The 23,317-nt window shown below is 48.0% G+C and overlaps 1 protein-coding gene across 1 annotated transcript; it reads left to right on the forward strand.

Moving 5' to 3' along the window:
* The first annotated feature begins 6,752 nt into the window (after positions 1-6,752).
* PRDM13 (PR/SET domain 13) lies at positions 6,753-19,014 on the forward strand. Its single transcript, XM_047732017.1, has 5 exons — positions 6,753-6,896; positions 8,381-8,512; positions 8,810-8,930; positions 12,897-14,646; positions 18,756-19,014. The coding sequence occupies exons 1-5, from the start codon at positions 6,753-6,755 to the stop codon at positions 19,012-19,014; spliced, it is 2,406 nt and encodes an 801-aa protein (XP_047587973.1).
* Positions 19,015-23,317: the final 4,303 nt, after the last annotated feature.

Raw genomic sequence — 23,317 nt, forward strand, 5'->3', positions numbered from 1 at the left:
TGGGATCGAGCCCCACATCAGGCTCTCTGCTCAGCAGGGAGCCTGCTTCCTCCTCTCTCTCTCTCTCTCTGCCTGCCTCTCTGCCTACTTGTGATCTCTGTCTGGCAAATAAATAAATAAAATCTTAAAAAAAAAATAAAGTAGCTGAGATCAAGAGTTGATGTTTAAGCAACTGAGCCACCCAGGCACCCCTGTACATTTTAAATGAGTGGATTGAATGTTATATGAATTTTGTTTCAATAAAGTTGTTTAACAAAGAAAATAGCTTGTATGTGCATAAAAATTCATCTTTTATAATCTTATCTAATTTTATGTTGTGATTATGTACAGATTTGAAAAGTTAGCTGAATGTGAATCCCTGCTATAAAATAAGGATATATAAAATTCAAATATACTTTCAGGAAACTAAAATGTATCATCATTTGGTCATTGACATGAATGACATGAACATGAATAACATGAGTGATCATATTGCATTTTAAATCAGACAAATACATAATTAGTGGTGACATTAGGTGAATACACAGACAGGATACTACTAGTGAACTTAACTAATTGTTATTCAGAAATGCTGGCTATGAAGCTGACTTTGGTTTTAGTTGGGACATAGCCAGGTATTTTTATTGTTTCCTATTATTATCATAATAACCATATAATGAACTTCCTTTGCTCACAGGTTGTCTTAGGGGCCATGAAAGCACCTGCCAGGAGACCTTCCTCCCATTATGCATCTCTTTCCAAGGAGTTGAAAACCGGGTCATGGATTAAAGGAAAAATTTGTGCCTCCTAAACACAGGTTTAAAAGTTGTTGCTTCATGAGGTGGAACAGCCTGAAGAGGAACGAGGTTTTGAGATCTTTTGAGGAATTGAAAGAGAAAAAATGTTTGGCTTATCACTGTCCCTCTGTCACATGATCATCTTCTCTGCTCAGAATCCCCTTTGTAGAAGATGGAGAACCCATTTTCCCACCAGGGCTCAGGCAGGAGGGGCGGGACCCTGGATTGGGTGGTGTCAACAGGTGTCTTTAGAGATACTGGGTTTGAGAGCCTAACTCTGAGTAAAGATTTACTATAAAAACTACTGGCTAGGGACTCCTGGGTGGCTCAGTTGGTTAAGCGGCTGCCTTCAGCTCAGATCATGACCCCAGCGTCCTGGGATTGAGTCCCACATTGGGCTCCTTGCTCGGCGGGGAGCCTGCTTCTCCCTCTACCTCTGCCTGCCCCTCTGTCTGCCTGTTCTTGCTCTCTCTCTCTCTGACAAATACATAAATAAAATATTAAAAAAATAAAACTACTGGCTATTACCCTTTCTTCAGATCCACACATCACCCTCCTTTTCTTTTTTCCCTCTTTTTCTTTTGCCTCATGCATATATTTTTAAAGAATTTAAATCTCAAAAATAACTTCTATTTTTTTTTCTTTGTCAGATCTTTATTTCACTTAGCATAATGCCCCCAATTCCAGCCATGTTGTCACAGATGGCAAGATTTCCTTCAAAAGTAACTTTTAATTGGAAATACATTCTTATGGTACCAAATCCAAAATGACACCAAAAAGGATACTGTGAGAAGTCTTCCTGTCCTCAAGGACTGGATACTCCCACCCCTGCAGGGAACCAATGTTTCCATGTGGATTTAAATAAAGTCAGAAACAAACAAGGAAATCTAGGTAATTTTAGAAATATCTGGTCTCTCTCTCTCATATTCTTTTGTTCAGTGTTCATCTGTCATTTCTGGCTCCTCTGCTCTCAGGGGCTAAAAGAGGCGGTCACTGCTCTCTGCTTAGACAACTGTCTCAGCCTCAGCTCCAGGCTGATTTTTAGCTTCTATAAGTCCTTGTCACCTTCTGCTGGGAAAGCCACAGCCACCTCAGGGTGACCATTTACAAGAGACTATGTAGCTACCTCCACAGTCTGAATTTATATAAATACTTATCATTCTGCTTGTGTTTTAATGCAGCATGTGTGTATTTTACACACACTTCAACACATCAGGAAACATTTTCATTGACTGATTTGGGTGTGACATTCTCCTTAACATACAAAAAACCTCATATTTTTGTTTCTTTTGACTTTTTTTTTCCTAATTCAAATACCAAATTGTTCTTGTTATTGGCCCAAGAGATGGTATGTTCTTTGGGGGTGGGAATGGGAGGCAGAGATAAAAAGAAAGAAAGCCAAGCTCTTCAAGGGGAAGACGGGGGTGGGGGGAAGGAAAGAGGGGGAAAAAACCGTCTGGGAATCTCAGAACATCTTTATTTCGCCTTTTAACACTCCGCCTTTCTGATTAAAGAGTTGAGACCCGCTCCCCCGCCCGCCTTCAATTATCCCCCAGCATCTTTTCTCAGAAGCTGTCACCACCACTTGCTGAACCGCAGCCCCATCGTGAGCCATTAGCCCGGTTCTGTTCCGTTTCGCTTTTCTTTCCTCAGTTTCTCCCTGCAAGCTTTATAAATCTCCCTTGGAGGAGGAGTGTCCAAGCGGGTGGAAGTCTGAACACAATGCAACCTGAGAATTTCTGTCACTCTCTGCATATGCTCCTAAGTGCTTTAATCCCAATTAGGGGCGGCTGACACACGGTCCTATTCATTCCCATCAGCTCTTGAATACATTTGCCTAGAAATGAACTTCACAAATAGAGGCGCTCCTAAATGTGCCCAACAGCAAGGAAAATCGAATTGAGTGCGGGCTCATTCGGCGGCGGCCGGCAGAGGAGCGCTGAATGTGGAGGTGCCCGGAGACATTGCAATTCAGCAACACGCTCGCTGACTTTTCTTTGCACCATGTCAACCGAAAGAACCAAGAAATAAGTTGGGGAACTCCGGTTAAAAGGCAACTTGAGAGGCACTCTGAATACTTTTATTGAGCCGCTTCCAATGAAGGACTTAAAAAACAACAAAAAAGGCACCACAAAACCCACCAGCGGCGTCCGGGCTGCGTCCTGGCCGTGCGTTTGGAGTCTACCGGCCGCGGCGCACCCACCGGCCTCGCAATTAAGGAGAAAATGGCTCCGTCGCCTGCGTGTCATCTGGTGGCGTTCCCAGAGCCCGTCGCCGCCGCCCTATTCAGACCCGGCCTTAATGTCCCACCCGCGCCTCGGGGGCCGCGCAGCTGGTCCGCGCTGACCCGCCGGCCGGGCCGGGGCAGACACCCTCGGGGGCCGCGGCCCGGGTCACCTCAAGCCCCAACTCCGCGGAGTCTCCGGGGCTCTATCTGCCCCGCGTCCTCGCCATTGGTCCCTGATCTCGGGCAGCTCCCTCCATCCTGGGATTCGACACTCTGCGAGCGGGCCAGGGTTGGGGCGGGCGACTCTCCAAACACCCGGGGCCTCAAGGCAGAGAGGGTCTCAGGATGCTGCCGAATCGGCCCCCCTGGGGACCCGAAGCCCAAGGGCTTTGCGCCCGGGCCACCCCCAGCTCTGCAGAAGGGTGTTCGGAATAGAGCGGCTAAACCAGCGCTCATATGCTGGAGGGCCTCTTTTCTAGGCGGAGCCCAGCCGGGTCACACGTGCTCGGCGCCCGCAGCATTTCCAGCTCGGCTCTAGGACGCTGCGCGGCGCGGGCGGGGACCGCCCCCCTAACGCAGCCGAGTCTGGAAGCAACTCAGTGGGGGGAGTTAGCTCTCTGCTGCCGGCCCTCAGCCGCCTTGCCTCCTTACCCGCAACCGGTTACTGGGAGGGAGTTGTGCCCGCGCAGTTCCGCGGTGGGCAGTGTGCAGGACCGCCCCCAAACCCGCCTCTCCCCGCACCTCCGTACAGAAGGGATTTCGCTTTAACGGGGCCTCTGGACGCCCATTTTAAGTCCATAAAAAAGCCGAGTGGAATGTTTTGATTGAGTCTCAACATTGTCTTTGAATAAGGCTGAGACCATGTAATTAATGTGTCTTTTTAATAAGGGACAATACGGCCGTTCAAGCTATTTAATTTCATTTAATTTTCCATCCCATTTGCTGCACAGCCCGCTTTTACTTTTAACACCCAGCCTTTCACGGCCCATCTTGCTCCACTGGGCACATTAGATTGGTTTCACCCTTGCTTTTTAGGGGAGAAAAAATAAAAGAAAATGTGTTCCTTTCCTCCTTTGTGGACAATTTATTTCACTTGGGGAACTTCAACTCTGAGCCACAGGACAGAATAAAACTCGGCGAGCTGGTGTGAATGCCTCTGGCGCAGTCCCTTTCTTCTCGAGGGGCTGGGAACCAGCCACAATTGGCCATATTAATAAATAACTTTCCTCACAGTCGGCCTTTACATGGTCCTATTGATAAAATTGTTCGCGTGTCGTTCACGCTTTTTCACTCATTAAGGAGGGCCGGGGAGGAGCCCCGAACCCAGGCCCCGCTCTCGCCCCTTCCCGCTCGCAGTGCTGGTAATTTAAACTGGGTGTCATCCCGGAGTCGCCAGGCCAGAGGTTAGAGGGACATGTTCATGGCTTAAATTTATTGCCCTCGACTCTTCGGAGGGGCTTCCTCTCCTCCTCCCCTCCCCCGGCTTTTGCCATTCATGGGCCGACGGATCAAAGGCTCCCTCCTCTCCGTCGCTGGCGCAGCCTTTGCGCGGCACGAAGAGGGGCAGTTGGAGGTTTGAGAGGAAAAATTGGTGGCAGCTCCCTCAGAAAGTGGCCCTGGGCATGGCGCGGCTGCCTGGTCAGAGCGGCCGAAGAATGTGGCCGCCTGGACCCGCCAAGAGTCTCTCTTCCCAGCCCCAGCAGCCGGGTCTATACAGGCCTTGAGTTAGCACAGACCCGCCCCCCACGTGTTACCGCGCCGTTTCACTGGAGATGCTTAGACTTGAGACCCTTGACCTGACCTGGATTCCCCCCTTATGCAAACCTCGAGTCTGGGCGAGCCACTCACTCTACGCACAGATCATTGCTGTTGACCTTCGCAAAAAACCCGAGTGAAACGCTGAGTGGAAGCTGAAGTTCCATTATTGTTCCCATTTTATGGATTAGAAGAATGAGGCTCTGAAGTAATCCACTGACGTTTCCCCGAGTCTCGAATGACAGACTAAAGGACCCCGAGCCTCCAGACAGTGTCCAGTATGGTGAACGCAGGTCTCCATCGAGGGGTGCCACGGAGCTTCTTTGAGGGCCTGATGGAGAGCAACCGCTGAGTTACCAGTGTCGCCACCTTGCGTCCGGCCGCTGTTGTTAATCACATTCACCCCGGCCAGTGACCTAAGAACCACAACTTCCGCTGGCAGAGGCCGGTGGAGAATTCGGTGTAGTGGCTGCTGGGAGTCCTCCGCCCAAGTGTACAATCTTTGGGCCTCCAACACACGCCAGAAACCCACAGCCTCTCACGCCGCTCCCGGAATACCGCGTTGGGCCCGCATCGTGGTGCGTAGGGTTTGGGGAGGGCCTCCCACGATGAGCGTAGCGTGGCAGGTGCAGGAAGAACTGTCACAAGTATCTGATGAACTCAATTACTCAGCTATCTTATGAAAAGAAATGTCTCTGCACAAATCGGAGTCTTCCTTAAAAGAAAACGAGCACTCTGGCACTCTGGTTTAAATCCCGAAGTACGCACGTTCTCATAGTTCATGAACTGGGCTCAAAGTAGGAGTTCCCAATGCCCACCTCACCTTTTTTTCCCGGAACCTTTAATACAGTACTCCCCCCCCCCCCTTTTTTTAAAAGTTAACTCCAAGGATTTCCTCTACGTTTAAAACGTAAAAGCAAATCAGGGCTTGAGTTGGTCGGTTGGCATGTGAGGGAGACCTGATTTTAAAAAGACCCAATCAGCACACCCCTCTCTTCAACCCTCTGCTGGGGACAAGGGCATAGGTTCGCCGGCAAAGCCGTGGCTCTGAGGCCGCTTTCCAATCCCAGAGAAACTGCGGGTCCGGGGTGCCCCCGAGAGCAGTGGTGCACAACGGACCACGTCTACCAAAACTAGTCCGGACGCTTCATATTTCGGGGCGAAACTGGACAGAAGAAACGAAAAAGGGGTTCTAAGTAGACGACTGGCGTGGACCCAATCCCCTGAAATGGTAATATGGTCGTTATTTAAAAAGTGTAGGTATTTTCTGGTGTTTTCCCATCAAGTACCTGCCTAATTTCTGTATGGCACACGCCAGAAATCAATAGAAGTTAACAAGTCCTCCAAACAGTCCCCATCTCTTTGTTTAATCTCCTTTACAATAAAGCCAAGGGGAGAGAATTAAAAATCTTTGAAGTAGACCAAGGCTCAAAGGAATCAGCCAAGTAGACTTAAAGTAGTCACTTATTTCCCAAAACTGGTTTGTCGGAGAACAATAAAAGGAAGCAAAATTTATGGAGAAATTATACAGTGGATTTGTCACTTAAAATATCGTAACTGTCTCGAGGACAATACCCCATGCTGAGGATTAATGGTCCCGCCGGACCTTTGATTCACCAGAGCCTTTTCTTCGCCCTTGACAAATTGGATTTTTAGGAATGGGAAGGTCGCCTGGACCATTGTGCGCCAGCCATTCAGAGGCCTCGATTATGCAGAGGGCTGAGGGAACCACTCCATGTGACCCTCTCGGGTGGGACTTTGCAGCTGCTCCGCAGAGCAACTCTCTCACCAAACTCCGCGCCCTTGCGCTCGCGGTGCCAAAAGGCGCCCGCCCCGATTGAAAAGGCGCAGTGCATGCCCGCCCGCGTCACTCTGCGGGCGGAGGACGCACGTCGGGGTGCGGCTCCCTGGCTCACGCGCGGCTCGGGCACTGTCACTCGAGCCCTGCGGAGGACCCGGCGTACCCGAGCGTCTGCCTGGCGGCGGCGGCAGCAATGCACGGAGCAGCCCGCGCTCCGGCCACCAGCGTGAGTGCGGACTGCTGCATTCCGGCCGGCCTGCGCCTGGGGCCGGTGCCCGGAACCTTCAAGCTGGGCAAGTACCTGTCAGACCGCAGGGAACCAGGGCCCAGGAAAAAGGTATTAGCCATTCCGACCTCCGCCCACAGCCTTTCGCCTTCCTTTGCCCTGGCCCTGGCAGGGGTAGATAGGGCAAGTGGAGGAAAGGGGGTGGTTGAGTCGTTACCTGCCAGTTCTGCCAGGTGGCCCGGGGGACTCCGGTAATTCCCCGCAAGTCGTATTAAGTGAGAGCTGGACGTGGGCCGAGCTGAGGGGAAAGAACATGGCTGAGAGGGACAGCCCCTGGTGGGGTGCATGGGACTCTTTACGCGCAGGGACCACTCGGAACCCACGGTTTCCCTGGAACTCCGGGGTTTCGTTCGCAGAGGCGTGGCGGGGCCCGGCCTCTCTGTAAATTCGCCTTTTCTGTTTCACAACGCACGGGGCGTTGAAGGCTTTTCTTAACTTCTTCCCTTCAACGCGCTACTTTAAGGCTTGCATTTACCTTAATTTCATGTGTTGGGGGGCGGGGGAAATCCTTGGGAATCTCTCAGTTCCCAGGTCCCCCCGCCCATTCTTCCCCTCCGCGGATGTCTGCTGGAGGGTTGGGGTAAATGGAGAGAGGGTGAGCCAGGTGATGGCTCCAGCTGGGGCTTCCAGGGCGAGAAGGGCCCATCCGCGTGGGGCACCGGGTCCGCGCGCCCGCAGCCGGGCTCTGGGAGTCCAGGGTCGCAACTGGGAGGCGTCGGGGCCAGCCCGCCTGCTCAGACTCTGGAGCAGCGGATAGACCCCTGATCGCAGCGGGGTTTTAGGGCCCCGCCCGCCCTGAGGCGTCCCAGCAGGCAGGTGTCGGCTCACAGCGACCGGGAAAAGAAGGCAGGAGTCCCGTGGGGGCGGCAGAAGGAGGTCCTTAGGTTTGCCTAGTCTCTGCTGAGAGCTTTCTTGTAAGAAATTGCTCAGGCGCCCTGCCAGCGGGACCTGCATCTGGCTCCTCTCGTAATCATTCTCCCACCACCCCCTCCACCCTCCGCGGTCTAGAGCCTTCTTTAAATGCGCTTTAATTGCTTTTAAATGGCCGGCTGTCCAGTGCTTTGTTCGCACACTCTCACTACCGGGCTCCCGGGCACTTTGGCACCTAGGTGCTGTGCAGCGAGCGTCGGGAGGCATGAGAAGAAGGTGGAGGAAACTCTGGGTTCTGGGGCTGCCTTCAAATCGTCTCTCCCCTGGTATTCGGGCAAGTCTCAGAACTGCAGGAGCGAGAAATGGGGTGAGGGTGGGAGTGGGGAAAGTCTAGGTACCAGATACCCCCAGTCGCTCAGGGAGGATGCTCTCGACCTTGGTATCGCCGAGGTGGGGGGAGAGGGGGAACTGTCATACTAGCCAGCCTCTTCTCCCTCCTTCAGGCAAGGGTCCTAGGAATTACCTTCCTCCCAGCAGCCCATAGCGGTCTGGCCACCGTGAACACAACCGTTTTCCTGAGTCCGGTGGGGTGTTGGATAAACTTTCCCTCTAGGTTGTGGGCCTGGCCGTGGCGCGGGGAAGAACGACCACTGCTTGTGTTGCAGGTGCGCATGGTGAGAGGGGAGCTGGTGGACGAGTCGGGGGGCTCTCCTCTGGAATGGATAGGGTTAATCCGGGCAGCCAGGAACCCCCAGGAACAGACTCTGGAAGCTATTGCAGACTTACCAGGAGGACAGGTACCGTGGGCTTCCCCCCACTGCCAATTCTACCTACCTAACGTTACTGAGGTGGCCACCAATATCAGGAGCAAAGCTCTTCAGCTGGAGGTCTCATTTAAATATCCCAACAACCCTGTAAAGTAGATACTATTATTTTCCCCGTTTGAAGAATGAGGGAAATAAGGTTCAGAGAGAGCCAATAGATTTTCCAGGGTCACACAGCGTCAGAACAAGCATTCCAACCTTTCTTTTTAGATGTGTTTAGACCGATTATCCAGGAAATGACAGCAAGCTGTCCTGTTCCTTGTGTCCCAGATTTTCTACAGAGCGCTTCGAGATGTCCAGCCAGGGGAGGAGCTGACGGTGTGGTATTCCAACTCTCTAGCTCAGTGGTTTGACATCCCCACGACTGCAACTCCAACACACGACGAGAAAGGTACCAAGTCTGAGAGGGTCTCTGGCCAGCTGGGTGGGTAAGAGTCCAGCCCTGGACTGACAGGGCCTTTCCCCTGAGCTGTATAAAACTGAATTCACGGGGCCCCTGGGTGGCTCAGAGGGTTAGAGCCTCTGCCTTCAGCTCAGGTCATGATCCCAGGGTCCTGGGATCGAGCTCCGCATAGGCGTCTCTCCGTGGCGGGGAGACTGCTTCCTCCTCTCTCTCTCTCTGCCTGCATCTCTGCTTACTTGTGATCTCTCTCTGTTGAAAAACTAAACAAAATCTTAAAAAAAAAACTGAATTCACGCTAAGCAATGTCACCACTACCTCCTTAAAATCAACAGTAAAGGATAACAGAGACAAAAATCTGCCTCATCATTGCAGGGAAAAAACTGTTTTTTTTTTTTTTTAAGATTTTATTTATTTATTTGTTAGAGAGAGAGAGAGAGCATGAGCACAGGCAGACAGAGTGGTAGGCAGAGGCAGAGGGAGAAGCAGGCTCCCCGCTGAGCAAGGAGCCCGATGTGGGACTCGATCCCAGGACGCTGGGATCATGACCTGAGCCGAAGGCAGCGGCTTAACCAACTGAGCCACCCAGGCATCCCAAAAAACTGTTTTTAAAAAAAGATTTATTTATTGAGAGAGAGAGAAAGTGGGACGAGGGGCAGAAGGATAGGAGAGAGAGACCCTCAACCAGACTCCCCGCTGAGTGTGGAGCCCCACACGGGGTTCCATCTCAGGACCTTGAGAGTGATTAACCTACTGACACACACAGATGCCCCCCAAAATATTCTTTATGAACTTCATGGGGTCATCTTTTCCTATTACATACCCAGAGACAATCATTTACTCAATTAAGAATCAATAAAGAAGACTTAACATATTATTAATCACATCATGAGCTCCAAAAAGCATAACTCAGACTCGGAATGCTTTTCGAAGGTGGAGGGGCTTCTCTTCACTGGTTTGAAGGAGAGTGATGTACTTTTACAGCATTTTAGAAGCATTACGGTACTTACAGCTGGTCAGTTGGCAGGTACTGAGGCCCTACCATTTAAATGGTATTTATTCATTTCCCCTCCGTACTTAAATTGAATCTGGGATGTATCCCAGTTTCTTCTCAGATTTATTTGATCCCTTCCAAAGCCAAGAGTGGATTTATGCAAATTAAGGGGCAGTGACTAAAGAGAAGAACATTTCCAAACCTCCCTAGAACACTGAAGAACACTTTCTGTGAAAGAAAGCTGGGAGGTGCTAAAATAGTTAAGATCTTGAGACCTCCCTTTTTATTGACAAAGCTTCCAAGACTTTTTTCCTTCACAACTGCTTTAGTGTGCAGTTTCTCCTAAAGACACAGTTATGTTTAAAGTCAACACAATGAATTCTGTAAAATATTTTAACGTGCTCTTCTCCTGAATTGCCTGCTTAAGTCTCATCACTTTAGAAATAGGGTTAAAGAAATTAATACAAATGTGAGCATTAAGAAACATTCATGAATAAGACAGAACGAAGTTTATTCGGAAGGATGAATCACTTCACTTCAAAGTATCACTATTTTGTGGGTAGATTTGTGCATACAGTATTCATAAAACATTATCCTAGTTTGTTCCTTGTATCACACTGTATTAAATTCTCTTGTCAACTTCTTCCAGTAAAAGAGAAACATGATAAAAGCCCTGTAGTGGAGAACTCTCAAATCAGCCACCACATGACAATTCTAACAGCTGCTGACCTCTCGGGCGGGGCCAGACATTTCTACACAGAACACCCCTCCTTAGGCACTCTCAAATAGTACAAAAGCAACTTGTTTGAGTGGTGGCCCTTGTGTTTTCATTTCAGCCAAATGATGTCAGAATAGACACCATTTTCCTTTTGGGAATGCATGCGTTATTTTGAACCCTGACTTCCCCACCTTTGAAATGCTTGAAATCTTGGCAACCTCAGGGTTACACCAAGGAGATGAGGCAACGTCACTTATGAAGTGTGTCTGATACTTTTGGCATACCTTGCTGGATTTCAGAGTCCAGAGAACATGTCAGTTGGTTAGGATAAACTGAAAAAGGAACATATTGAAACAGGAACACATTTGCTTACCCCTTGAAAAGAGGAAGAAATAAGTAGAGATGGCTGCCATTCTTCCATTATTGACTAACTCCAGTGGGTTTAAATTCCATGGTAGGCTTAAGTAAAGTACCAACCCTTTGTTTTACGGATAAAGCTTTCTTGGCTTTGCAATTGACTAGAGTCATTCTGGGGCAGCCTCTGAAAACTCCTTTAAAAAGGGGTGATGAGAGGAAGGTTCTGAGAAGGGAGGTTATTTAAGATATTAAATCAGCATACCCATTAAGGGAACCCAAGAAATCTCTCCCCCCCCCCAACCAAGATTTATTTTGAAAGCTGCTCAATACAAGGTAGCAAAACCATTGAAATGATTTTTATCCAAGTCTTCCATAAACAAATAGGTTAAGTTCTCACAGGCAACCCCCTCCCCCTTTTTGCTTTCTGTTCTACCTTGGCTCCAGCCGAAATAAACAGATCCTTACTTGAACTTCCATCTTAGTTATCTAGGGGGACTACTTGCTTTATGCAAAGCCAAAAGTAAAATACACGAAGGGAGGAAGATCTGGAATTTCTTCCAGTTGTTTTTATAGTGATGTTTTAGAAGTTTGAACTGCTTGTGTACAAGGGGGAAGGGAATTTAACTTTTCCACTAAATTTAATGAGACAGACATATTTTAGGTACTTCCTTGTGGCTCAACTAACTTCTTTCTCACAAACACCCTTCAGTATTATCAATCAACTGTAACATTAAAAAAGAAACCCACTGCAAGATCGTTGTTCTGTGTCCAGATGTAAGGAGCCCTTTTTAAGTGAAAATTAACTACCATGTGATCAAAATCTGTTTCATACATGTGTCTCTTAATTGTGTTCCCAGAACCTGGCAAAATTAAAAGAAGTAATGTTAATAATATTAAACACGAAAAAAGACTTGATGCCAAAAACTTGTATACCGTTCCTGGTAGAGAGTTGTACACTTATTAAAAGCTGAGTATCTCCATGTATCTATCTATATATTCATTTATTTCATAAAAAATAAACTATCTTTCCCAAGAACTTTATTATTAAGCTTGGATTTGTGTAGCTATCTAGGAGTTAATTAATTATTCCAGGTGAAACAACTGACAAGATAATGCAACATCATCCTTCACTTTTTAGAATATCAGGACACAGGGCTTTTTCTTTTCTCTCATCAAATTAAGTGGGGTTAAAGAGGAAATAAAGATACAAATAATTTTGAAGAATAGCAGATCATAGTCCCTATGTGGTCCTTCAGTTGGTCACGCTCCAGGAAAACCTCAGGCAAAATGTTTAAGGCTGGGAGGGGGTGAGAAGGGTGCATAGTGGACATAAAAGGCATTGTTCTATGAAAAGGAATGATTACATATGGCCCATACATACAAGATATTGTCTCGCCTGGTAATGAGGCGCTCACGACCATTAGATTGGTCTTTGTTCAGTTTATCCAAACTCCTTGACATACGCCACCTATTCTGCAAACGCCAACAGATGGGCCCAGGCACAGCACAGCTTCAACACTTGATTTAAAGCAACAGCTGCTCTCTGTTCTGGTCTCTTCCCCGGCCAGTCTGCCTGAGCGCTGCCCTCCCAACGAGGATTTGCTGGGATGGCCCGGAGGAAGTCTTCGTTGGAAAGGCACAGGTCACCCCTTTGGCCTCTTGAGTAATCCCAGGGGATGGAGATGTCGACAAAGTTGGCCATTTGGGGCTTCTCGGGGTCCTTGCTACGGGGGGCTACCGAACTAACTCACTTATTCGCTCTACCCAAGAATACTCCTCTTCCTCCTCATACCGCTGGTCAAAATCTGGGCTTTGCCTTGGGTGCGCTTTCTTTCTCTCTTGCTAGTCCGCCTCTCACTGGGTCGCTTTCCTACTCTTTCTCGCCCAGGGGAGGAGCGCTACATTTGCTGGTACTGCTGGAGGACGTTTAGATACCCCAACAGCCTTAAGGCCCACCTACGTTTCCACTGCGTGCTCAGCAGCGGCGGGAGCCGAGCCTACCTGCACCACGAGCACGCGGCTCGCCAAGGCGCTGCCCCGGCCGCGGATGGCCTTCACTTCTCTCCAAAACCCCCGGCGCCTGACTTTGCCGCGGCCGCCCCCGCTGGCCCTCTGCGGTCCCACCCGCAGGCCCCGCCGCCCCTCCAGGCCTGCGGAGCGCGGGAGAGCATTAAGCGGGAGGTCTCTTCTGCGCCCTCCGCCCCTTCACCGCCCCTGGCCAAGTGGGGTCAGTCCAAGAAGGGCAAGGAGCAGCCGGACCGCGCCCTAGACATGAGCGGGGCCTCCCGGGGACACGGCCACTTCCTTGGCATCGTGGGCGGCTCCCCAGCGGGGGGCGGCGGCCTGGCCTTCTACCCCGGAGTGCGCTCCGCTTTTAAGCCTGCGGGCTTGGCCAGGGCGGCGGCGGCGGCGGCTGCACTCGGCGACCCCTACCGGGAAGAGGGTGGCGGCAAACCGGGGTCCGGCCTGGCCTTAGGCAGGCTGCTGGGCGGGGGCCGTGCGGGCGGGCGCCCCGGAAGCGGAGAGAACCCCGCGGCGGGCAGCACGGGCCACCACCATCACCACCACGCGCACCACCACCATCATCACTCTAAGTGCCTTCTCGCGGGGGAACCGCCCCCGCCGCCTGCGCCTGGCCTACCCTGCTCCGGGGGCCTGCGCGGCTTCCCTCTGCTCCCTGGCCCCCCGGAAGAGGCGTCAGCCTTCAAGCATGTGGAGCGCGCCCAGCCCGCCGCGGCCGCGCTGCCGGGAGCGCGTTTCGCCCAGCTGCCCTCTGCGACCGGGCTGCCCGTCGAGCGCTGCGCGCTGCCGGCCCTCGACGCGGGCGGGCTCAAAGCCTACCCCGGTGGCGAGTGCAGCCACCTGCCTGCCGTCATGCCCGCTTTTACCGTCTACAACGGAGAGCTACTCTACGGCTCGCCGGCCGCCGCCGCTTATTACCCGCTCAAACTGCACTTCGGCGGGCTGCTCAAGTATCCAGAGTCCATCTCCTACTTCAGCGGGCCTGCGGCGGCGGCGGCGGCCGCAGCCGCTCTAAGCCCTGCGGAGCTGGGCTCCTTGGCGAGCATCGACCGAGAGATCGCCATGCACACGCAGCAGCTGTCGGGGATGGCGGCCGGAAAGAGCCGCGGCCGCCTGGACTCGGGGACGCTGCCACCGGCCGTCGTGGCGACGGGTGGCCCTGGGGGTGGCGGCAGTGGAGGTGGCGGCGCCGGCAAGCCCAAGACCGGCCACCTGTGTCTTTACTGCGGCAAGCTGTACTCGCGCAAATACGGGCTCAAGATTCACATGCGGACGCACACGGGCTACAAGCCGCTCAAGTGCAAAGTGTGCCTGCGGCCCTTCGGCGACCCCAGCAATCTGAACAAGCACATCCGGCTGCACGCCGAGGGCAACACCCCCTACCGCTGCGAGTTCTGCGGCAAGGTGCTGGTGCGCCGCCGGGACCTGGAGCGCCACGTCAAGTCCCGCCACCCCGGACAAAACCTGCTCGCTAAGGCGGGCGAGGGCCCAGGCGCAGAGCCTGACTACCTCCCGGAGCCCGGGGAGCCCAAGAGCGACAACGACAGCGATGTGGACGTCTGCTTCACGGACGACCAGAGTGACCCCGAAGCTGGAGGCGGCGGCGAGCGCAACTCGTAACGAGTCGGCTCGGGAAAGGGTGGGCTTCGGGGGCGTGGACAGAGATGAGAAGGTGGGGGTGGCTTTGTTTTGGGAGAAGAGGAGCTCCGGGAGATACGAAGGATCCGGTTGACAGAGCCGTTTTTATTTTGGTCGGGCGCCAGATTTGGGAGAGTGAGAGGTTCCAGGTCCGCTGCTTAAACTCAGAGCAAAGGTTTAGAAGTGTCTCAAAAAAAAAAAAAAAAAAAAAAAAATCTGGCCTTCTGCGCCGCCCTAGGGCGGCGGGTGTCCGCGCGTCCTAGGCCCTTGGACTCGGCGGATAGGCACTCCCACGAAACGCCCAGGAGGTCTACTCTCAAGGTTTAAGATCGCATTTATGTGAACTTCACAGCGCCCTTGAGGGCGCCAATTTTGGATTGCCATGTATTTTAAAATTATTCTTTTCTGTGGAGGAAATTGTGCCTTTTGAAACGACTTTTTGTGTGTGTGTGTTTTACATTAGCATTTCAAGATATAGGCAAAATAGTAGTCACAGTTCGGTAGATGTGACAACCATACATTTGTTTCCATTTCATCTGTTCTCGGGTCAAAGACGACGCCTTCCCGTATTGACTATATAGTGGTAGCAGGTGTACAAATTGGTCAAGTTGTAATTATTTATAAGAGAATAATGACAAATGTAAAATATCTAAAGCATGAATCTAAAAGCACGCAATATATAATTTTAAGGAAAATGTCTTATTTGGTAGAGTACAAATGTGATGTATGTTGTTTTACACTGAATGGTGTACAGTGGATTCAGTATTTTGGTCTTGGTTCCAGTTTGTGCAATCTTTAATAAAATAAAATACAAATGAGTTTCTTCACATAACGATTTCAGTAGATCTTTTAAAGAGAGTTTAATTTGAAAACAATTTGTGAGGAGACTCCATAACAAAATGAATCATAGGACACTCCTAAGACTTTGATTATTCATAAAATAAATGTTAAGTGGTGTTTTAATAGGGAAATACAGCATTTTCAATATGTGCACTTCACAGGCTCCCAGATAGCAGGCAAAGCAATTGTTTTCTGAAACCATTGTTAATTATGCTAAGAGTTTTCGTGTTTAGGAAAGAACTAATGACCTTCAAGGAAAAAAAAATGCATATTCCTCATCAAAAAGACTTACAGAACTGTAGAATCATTATTTCTTCTTATGAACTGTTTTGACAAGGGGATTTTCCTTGGGATGCAAATGAGGGAAACTTGTGCAGTGCTTTTTATGATTCATACACTTTAGCATTCATTCAACACATGCTAAAGGGAGGTACTGATCTACTGGTCTGTGTAGCTTTCTTCTCTCCATGCACTCTTTTCAATGATCTTGTGCTTTTGGTATGTGTTTCATTTTACCGTCAAGAAAATACACATTTCTTTTTTTTCTTTCTTTTTTTTTTAAAAAAAGATTTTATTTATTTATTTGACAGACAGAGATCACAAGCAGGCAGAGAGGCAGGCAGAGAGAGAGAGGAGGAGGCAGGCTCCCTGCTGAGCAGAGAGCCCGATGCGGGGCTCGATCCCAGGACCTAGAGATCATAACCTGAGCCGAAGGCAGCGGCTTAACCCACTGAGCCACCCAGGCGCCCCAAGAAAATACACATTTCAAGGTCACTGGGAGGCCACAATGAGAAGAACAGAATTAGAAACAATGACTTTATTTATGGATATAAAAATTTAATGCTAGCTAATGGAAGACTATGATAAAAAATAGATTTCTGTGCGCTAAAATTGGAAAGCACCCTCTCCCCTTCCTACGCCACCCCCCCCCAACCCCTTATTCAGGGGAGGATTTCACTGAAGTTACCTCAAAGTGGAGGATTAGTTATCCCCTCCCCTAAGGTCGGGTACCCTAAGAGCCCAGGTCTGTAGTGCTCTTCCTAGAGGTTGGTGGGAAGATTCTTGTAGGTCACTAAATGACCTGGATATGATCCTGATGACTTAACTCAGGTAAAAATGACTTTTATTTTCTGGATCCTGAGTACTGCAGCAATCACCTCCCTGCTGTCTCCCAGTTGGGACCAGGTCCTCAGTCCCTGGGTGGCTGGCAGGGACTTTTTCTAACCCATCACAGCAAGAGACATGGGTGGAGGGAGGGAGAAGGTATCTGACTTCTATAGGGGCTCATCAGCAAAAGGACATTTTTCCTATGAGAAAACTTATTGAGGGAATTTTAGGTTTTTAGCATCGACTGATCAGAAAATGTTTTGCTTTGTAAAAGAAAGCTCAAAAAGAAAGGAAAAAATATGTGTGGCTTAACATGTCTATATGGTGACAATGAAACTGCCACTTATTGAGGGCCTACTCTATGCCAAATCCTCGTGCTATTTGTGGTTCTTTCCTCCCTGCAGAAGATGACCATGGGCTTGGCGCACTAGGTTCAGTGATGCCCTGACACACAGACTGCATGTAAACCCAAGCTTTCGCCTGTTCAGCTTGCTCTAGGTACCCAGGACTTACTTCTCACTGCCTACGTAGAATCATAGTCCTGTCCTTCCAAGCAATTATTGCTTGAAACAAAATCCATCCTTACAGGGAAATATTGGAAAACTTTCCTGCAATCAGACTGTGTAAGTCCTCAGGGAAAGTGAGAAAGGCTGCCCAAATTTAAAACATGAAAATTTTCTCTGCTGTAAAAATCTTGTTTCTTTCTTTCATTACCTCGCTCACTACTAAGTCTTATAACTACTGTTTTAGAGAAATAAATTAAAAAGTTTGGTCAAAGGAAATACATTAAAAATTGATAAAGATTTAATAAAACGACAAACCCCCTAGCCTTCTTTTCCCCTTTATAAATTAATATTGACTAGGTTATTAAAATAAATTTCAGTATAAAAAATGAAAGTTGAATATAGATTTAAAAGGGTCTTAATAGCAGGTCATTTGTAACTCTCCATAGGTTGCCTCAGATAACCTGTATATTTGTCCATGGATGTGCACACTATCATATATGATGAATGTGATTATTTTAATGTTGAAGTCAAATCAGTGATATATACAATCAGTAACATTAATTCTACTTATTTAAGTGACTCAGTTGAATTAGTGTTTCTCAGATGGCTTCTTTTAATCTCCAATCCCTTTGTCTCCCGTTATCAGACTCCAATACTCCATCCTTCTCATCCTGATAACCACAACCACAACTTTGAAGGTTATGCTAAAGCCACTGGAAGTTTCTAAGATTTTAACTAAATATTTTGCATAAAGAGATTAAAAAATGATGGGAGGATTTACATATTTTAGAAGTAAAAGTATCTAGGTTGTTTGGACCTTAGTAAATTTGAACATTAAAATGTTTTGCTAATCTAAACAAATCAGACACTGGTTCTTGTCTCTCCCACTTACTTACTTGGTATCTTGGGCCAGTCTCTCTACTGCCTCAATTCCCTCATCTGTAAAACAGGTTGAAATAAGCAATAGGGAGGTTGTGAGGATTGAATGAGTTAATGCAGGTAAACTGCTTAGAATAAAGCCTGATGCATATAGTAGGCTCTCAGACAATATTAAAATAACCCTAGCAACTCTGATTTTGTGGACATCGACCAACGAGATAAGGGTTGACGCCCTATTACAAGCATTAGCACTTCGCCCTCCTGTTGGGTCACTTCTAGCCCAGGACAAACTCGCCCCAACTTCAGTAAATAAAGGACTTTCATACTGTGGCTAAAGAGAAATTTCGTCAGACCCCTTATCAAGTCACCTTCCCCTTTTAAGCTCAGACATCGACCTGTTCAAGCGCCTCATAGCGGTTAAGTAACAGGAAAAACGCTCTTTGTCTGTTTTCACTAATTTCTGACACGCAAGGCTGTGCGGTGAGTTTAAGGAGAAGCCTGCGGAGGAGGTGAGCGCGAGCACATCTCCCCTCCCGTGTCGAGCAGAAAGCGAAACACACAGAAAGAGTTGCAATTAATTCCTCAACATTCTGCTCTGCGGAAAGTTCATTTCCCGCCTAGACTAGAGGGAAGGGGGTTAGTGGCCGCGGGGCTCCAGGTTAGACCTGAACTTCAGGGGAGCGGAAGGAGCGTTTGGTGGTGTGGGTGCTGGGACACCCGGAACGTGAGGGCAGTGATTGGCTGCTCCCTTTCAGTCCGAACGCTCTCATTGGCTCATCCCTTGGAGCCCAGGGATGCTATTGGTCGCAGGCTGGCGTCGCGCGAAGGTTTGGGCAGGTGCGGCCTCCCAGGAAGCCGGACCCACTGGCCGTGTGGCAGCTTGAGTGGGTGCCGCGGCGTCAGGGAGTGAGTGTGGCGCTCCTGCAGCTCACGGCTTCGCTTTCCCTGGGAACAGGGGTGTTTGGGTTCTGGGTTGGGGCAGACGTGTGGGAGTCTCGCCACGTTCAGGTGTAGTGCCTGGGAGCCCTGGTGGGGAGAGAAACGCGGGACCCGCCTTCCACCCTCTACCCCTGCGGCGCGCAGCAGGAGGCGGAGGGAGTTCCTGGCGTCTGACTAGTCCTTGCTGACGTGCCCCTGCCCTGCTGTGGCTGGGAGCTGCGGCACCAGCGCTGCGGCGCCCTCGCCATCTGCTGCCTCCCCAAAGGGAAGGGGGGGGGGTGCATAGGCTCTGGCGCCGAGGGGAGGTCAGACTTGACCCCTGACCACCCAGGTGTGAGCTGTGAAGGGGAGGACTCAACAGACGTCTGGGTCCACGTGTTTAGTTCCAGAAGGAGCGTGGCGCTCGCTCCGGGCTGGGTGACCTTCCTACAAAAGATGAAAGGAGCGCTTCTGTCATCTGCGACTGTAGTTTAATTCAAATTAGGTGTAACCAGTTGTACGACAGACAATTTGTTAAATCCTTTGGCTTGAGAACGGTCTCGAGGTCCTTAAAAAAGGAACCAAGGTTGGGTGGACTATTTGTATGCATGTAAATCCTTTAAGGACACTGATTTTATTTCAAGTGCAATATGTTTTCTTGTTTAAATTTTAACAGTTCATGTAAGGAGATAAGAAGTAAAGCACGATTTATTAAAAAGATGAACGTGATAGCATAAAAGGCAGATTTTTGCAATTAGAATCAAACGGATTGAGGAACATTTTCATGTAGAGTGAGGAAATTTTATTACAAAATGAAACTTATTCGATATCCAAATATCATGAATATTGTCTGCCTTTTTTCCCCTCCTATCCACATATGCTTTTGTATACTGTAGGAAATGGCTGCAAATACACATTTCCTATTCTTAATGTTGGCAGTATCATAATGTTCCTATGAGTATTTAAGTAGAGAGTGATTTAAAATCCAACGTTCCATGGCAAGTTGTATTTGAAAGGGAGACACTCAATTCCAGCGATTTTGTGTAGAAAGCCTCAGGTGGAAATGTCTTATGTGACAGGAAATATAGTGAAGAGAAATGCAGTAGCAGATGGCTTTACATAAGGACATAGTAAAGGTCAAAGATATTTATTTGTTTACTTATTTATCTATTTATTTATTAGATCCTTGACAACCGGCAGAAAGATAAGATTCTATACCCGACACTGAGCAGTTGATTCCTGAATTATCACCTTAAGGTAAATGGAGACAAGACCAGGTCAGGTTTAAGCGCACTTGAGTGCATTGGACCATAGCAGAACACATCTGTGAGCAACAGAATGCTTTCAGGTATGCTAAAAGTCAATCCAATAAGAAATGAGTCCATGTAACATGTCACATTTTATAAGCTTATTTGTAATTTTCAGCAAGCTGGAGAAAGAAATGCCTTAGCAACCAAGAAGACATAGAGAAAAGAAAGCACATTAGAGGATTTATATGATAGGCTTTCTGAATTATTTAAAGTTACATTGCTGAAATGTGGTCTCAGGTACTGCTTTTGTCATTTGTATATGATTGTACATATATTGTGCCCCACATTTGTTTCCCAAATCAATTTATGTATTATTGGTTTGAGTTGGTAGTTTAGGAATTAATGATATTCATATTGGCCAATATTTTTCCTCATAAAGTGAGAAAAAAGCAGCTTTGCCTTGAAGTTTCCTGGATAGCACTCATTTCATTAAACCTTCATTATCTCACTTAATCTTTATAACAACCTATTTTCCAGATAAGGCAAATGAGGTTTGTGTTGCACAGCTAGCTAGAAATATTCCCAGGATTCATCCCTAGACCTGATGACTACACAGCCTCATTCTCAACATTCTGTATGTTCTCTTTAAAGCACTGTCATCTGACTGACATAGGAGGTATCCGGAAATTCAGTAACTGGATCCAGTGAATGTTTCACAGGACAGAGATGAGGTGAGCTGAAAGATTAATGGGTTCCCAGACTCTTCCAGTTGGAACCAGAGTTAAATTAGAGACCATCTTTGGCTTGTAGGGACTTGAAATTATTTAGATTCTGGTAAATTCTTATAAGGCTGGGTTCAGTTCAGTCTAGCCTGATTTTTTAAAAAATTTTATTTATTTATTTGACAGAGATCACAGGTAGGCAGAGAGGCAGGCAGAGAGAGGGGGGAAGCAGGCTCCCTGCTGAGCAGAGAGCCCAATGTGGGGCTCGATCCTGGGACCCTGAGATCATGACCTGAGCTGAAGGCAGAGGCTCAACCCACTGAGCCACCCAGGTGCCCCCTGATTTGGTTTTATTAAACACAAAGATGTGCATATAGGGGTTAGTCTAGAGTACACTACCAGTGTTCCTACTGACTCTAGGAAGAAAGGTATGGTAGTTGGGTTCTGCTGAGAACTCCAGGACTTATTGGGACCTATTCCCAAGTTAGGACCTAAAAAAATCTCCCAGGCTTCTAGCACCCCTTGGGATTGATCACCAGTGATATAGTTGTCAGTTTTCAAACTCCTTTCTCATGTAGCAGGCTGGATTCCTGGGAGTCTGGGCCACACAAGGTGCAGGGGTAGGGCTGGGTTGGCCTGAAGCTCCTCTGCCGATGGTGAACCTGAGGGTGATCAGAAAGAGAAATACAGGGCTCAAATCAAAATCAAAATAGAATGCCAGGCCCATTATCATCTGGAAAGAGCCAGGCTCAGGCAGAATCCCAGTAGTTACAAGGTAGTAGGAATGAAATCAAGCTAGAACAGGAAGGTTGGGATAGAATGAAAGAGGTAGAGAAGGAGTGATACCTTCAACACTGGACCCTGGAGAGAGGCATTTTTTAAAGATTTTTTTTTTTAAATTTATTTGACAGACAGATCACAAGTAGGCAGAGAGGCAGGCAGAGAGAGACAGGAGGAGGAGGCAGGCTCCCTGCTGAGCAGAGAGCCCGATGTGGGACTCCATCCCAGGACCCTGAGATCATGACCTGAGCCGAAGGCAGAGGCCTCAACCACTGAGCCACCCAGGTGCCCCTAGAGGCATTTTTTAATAAGTTAACTTTGTTTTTTTAAAAGAGGCAATATGCTCATGTATTCAAAGATAATAACTGTATAAATAAGTTTATATTTAGAAGTCTTAATTTCTCATTTCTGTACACTCCTGTCCACCCAGAGATAATTGCTAGTGGTAGATTAATTGTGAAACTCACTGGCAGGACCTGTACTTAATTTTGTCTTTTTCTTTAATTTCTTAAATTTTTCTTAAGTTTATTTTTCTTAAAGTGATTTTGCCAAGTTCTGGGAGTTGCAGAACCTACAAAATCTGGATCTGTACTTTGTAACCAGTTATTTTAGTTTCTTTTTGTTAAGTATAAACACTCAAGAATGGATATACTTAAGCTGGAGATTTTTTCCCTGTATCTTGTGTTCGAATTTTTAAAAAATCATATACTCTGAAGCTCTTTGCAGAGCAGCCCCAAATGAGCTTCCTCATTCATTTTTCCTTTTACAGCTGCATAATATTCTATCATATACACAAACATAGGTTATTTAACCAATGCTTCTATTGAAGGCAGTCGGGTTATTTTCTATAAAGAAAGCTTCAATGAATAGCTTGTGCTAAGTGATTTTGTAGGTGAGGGGCAGGTATTTTGTAGATGAGGTGCATGTGGGGAAGTGGTCAGTGAACTGAGCTGACCAGCAGTGTCAGAACTAGACCAACCTAGGACATGGATGACTGGCTGACTGCTGATTCCTTGTCTTTGTGATTGTAAGGCTTAGTCACCCTTCGCTCTTGACCATATTCTGCAATAGGGAGACCAAACACTGAGGGCCTCCATCTGTCCTTTTGTTCTCTTGGGAATTTGGCAGATAATCTTTGGGAGACCTGAGCTATAGCACTGTACTTCTCCAGGTCAGGCAACATGGAAATCCTAATGTTAGGTTAACATGGAAAATAAGTTTTTGTGTGCACATGCATTTGAACTTTTAAAATTCTCTCCTGTGAACATTACCATCAAATTTTGATTTCCCTGTGATGTGTATTATTTAAAAGCACTTTATGTAAAACCATCTTTGGGATTATAATTCAGACCTATAACTCAGACCTTAGTGTGGGCCTATGGTAAGTAGTACGTACAGAGCGTAATCCACACCAGCTGTAGAATAGTGGCAGGCACTCCAGTAGGGAAACAAATGAATGCAAATGAGATGCACTTGGCCATGGAACAAAGATGAAAATGACATTCACTTGTAAATGAGTTTTCTGTGTTTGATGTAAACAGAATGACATGTATTTTGCAGGAAGACCTCCATGACCTTAGGAAAGATGTTGAATTCATTACATGGAGGTGCACATGTTTCTGACATTTTATCATTATTAGTGTATCT

Source organism: Lutra lutra, chromosome 6 (genome assembly GCF_902655055.1).
Source record: "Lutra lutra chromosome 6, mLutLut1.2, whole genome shotgun sequence".
NCBI lineage: Eukaryota > Metazoa > Chordata > Mammalia > Carnivora > Mustelidae > Lutra > Lutra lutra.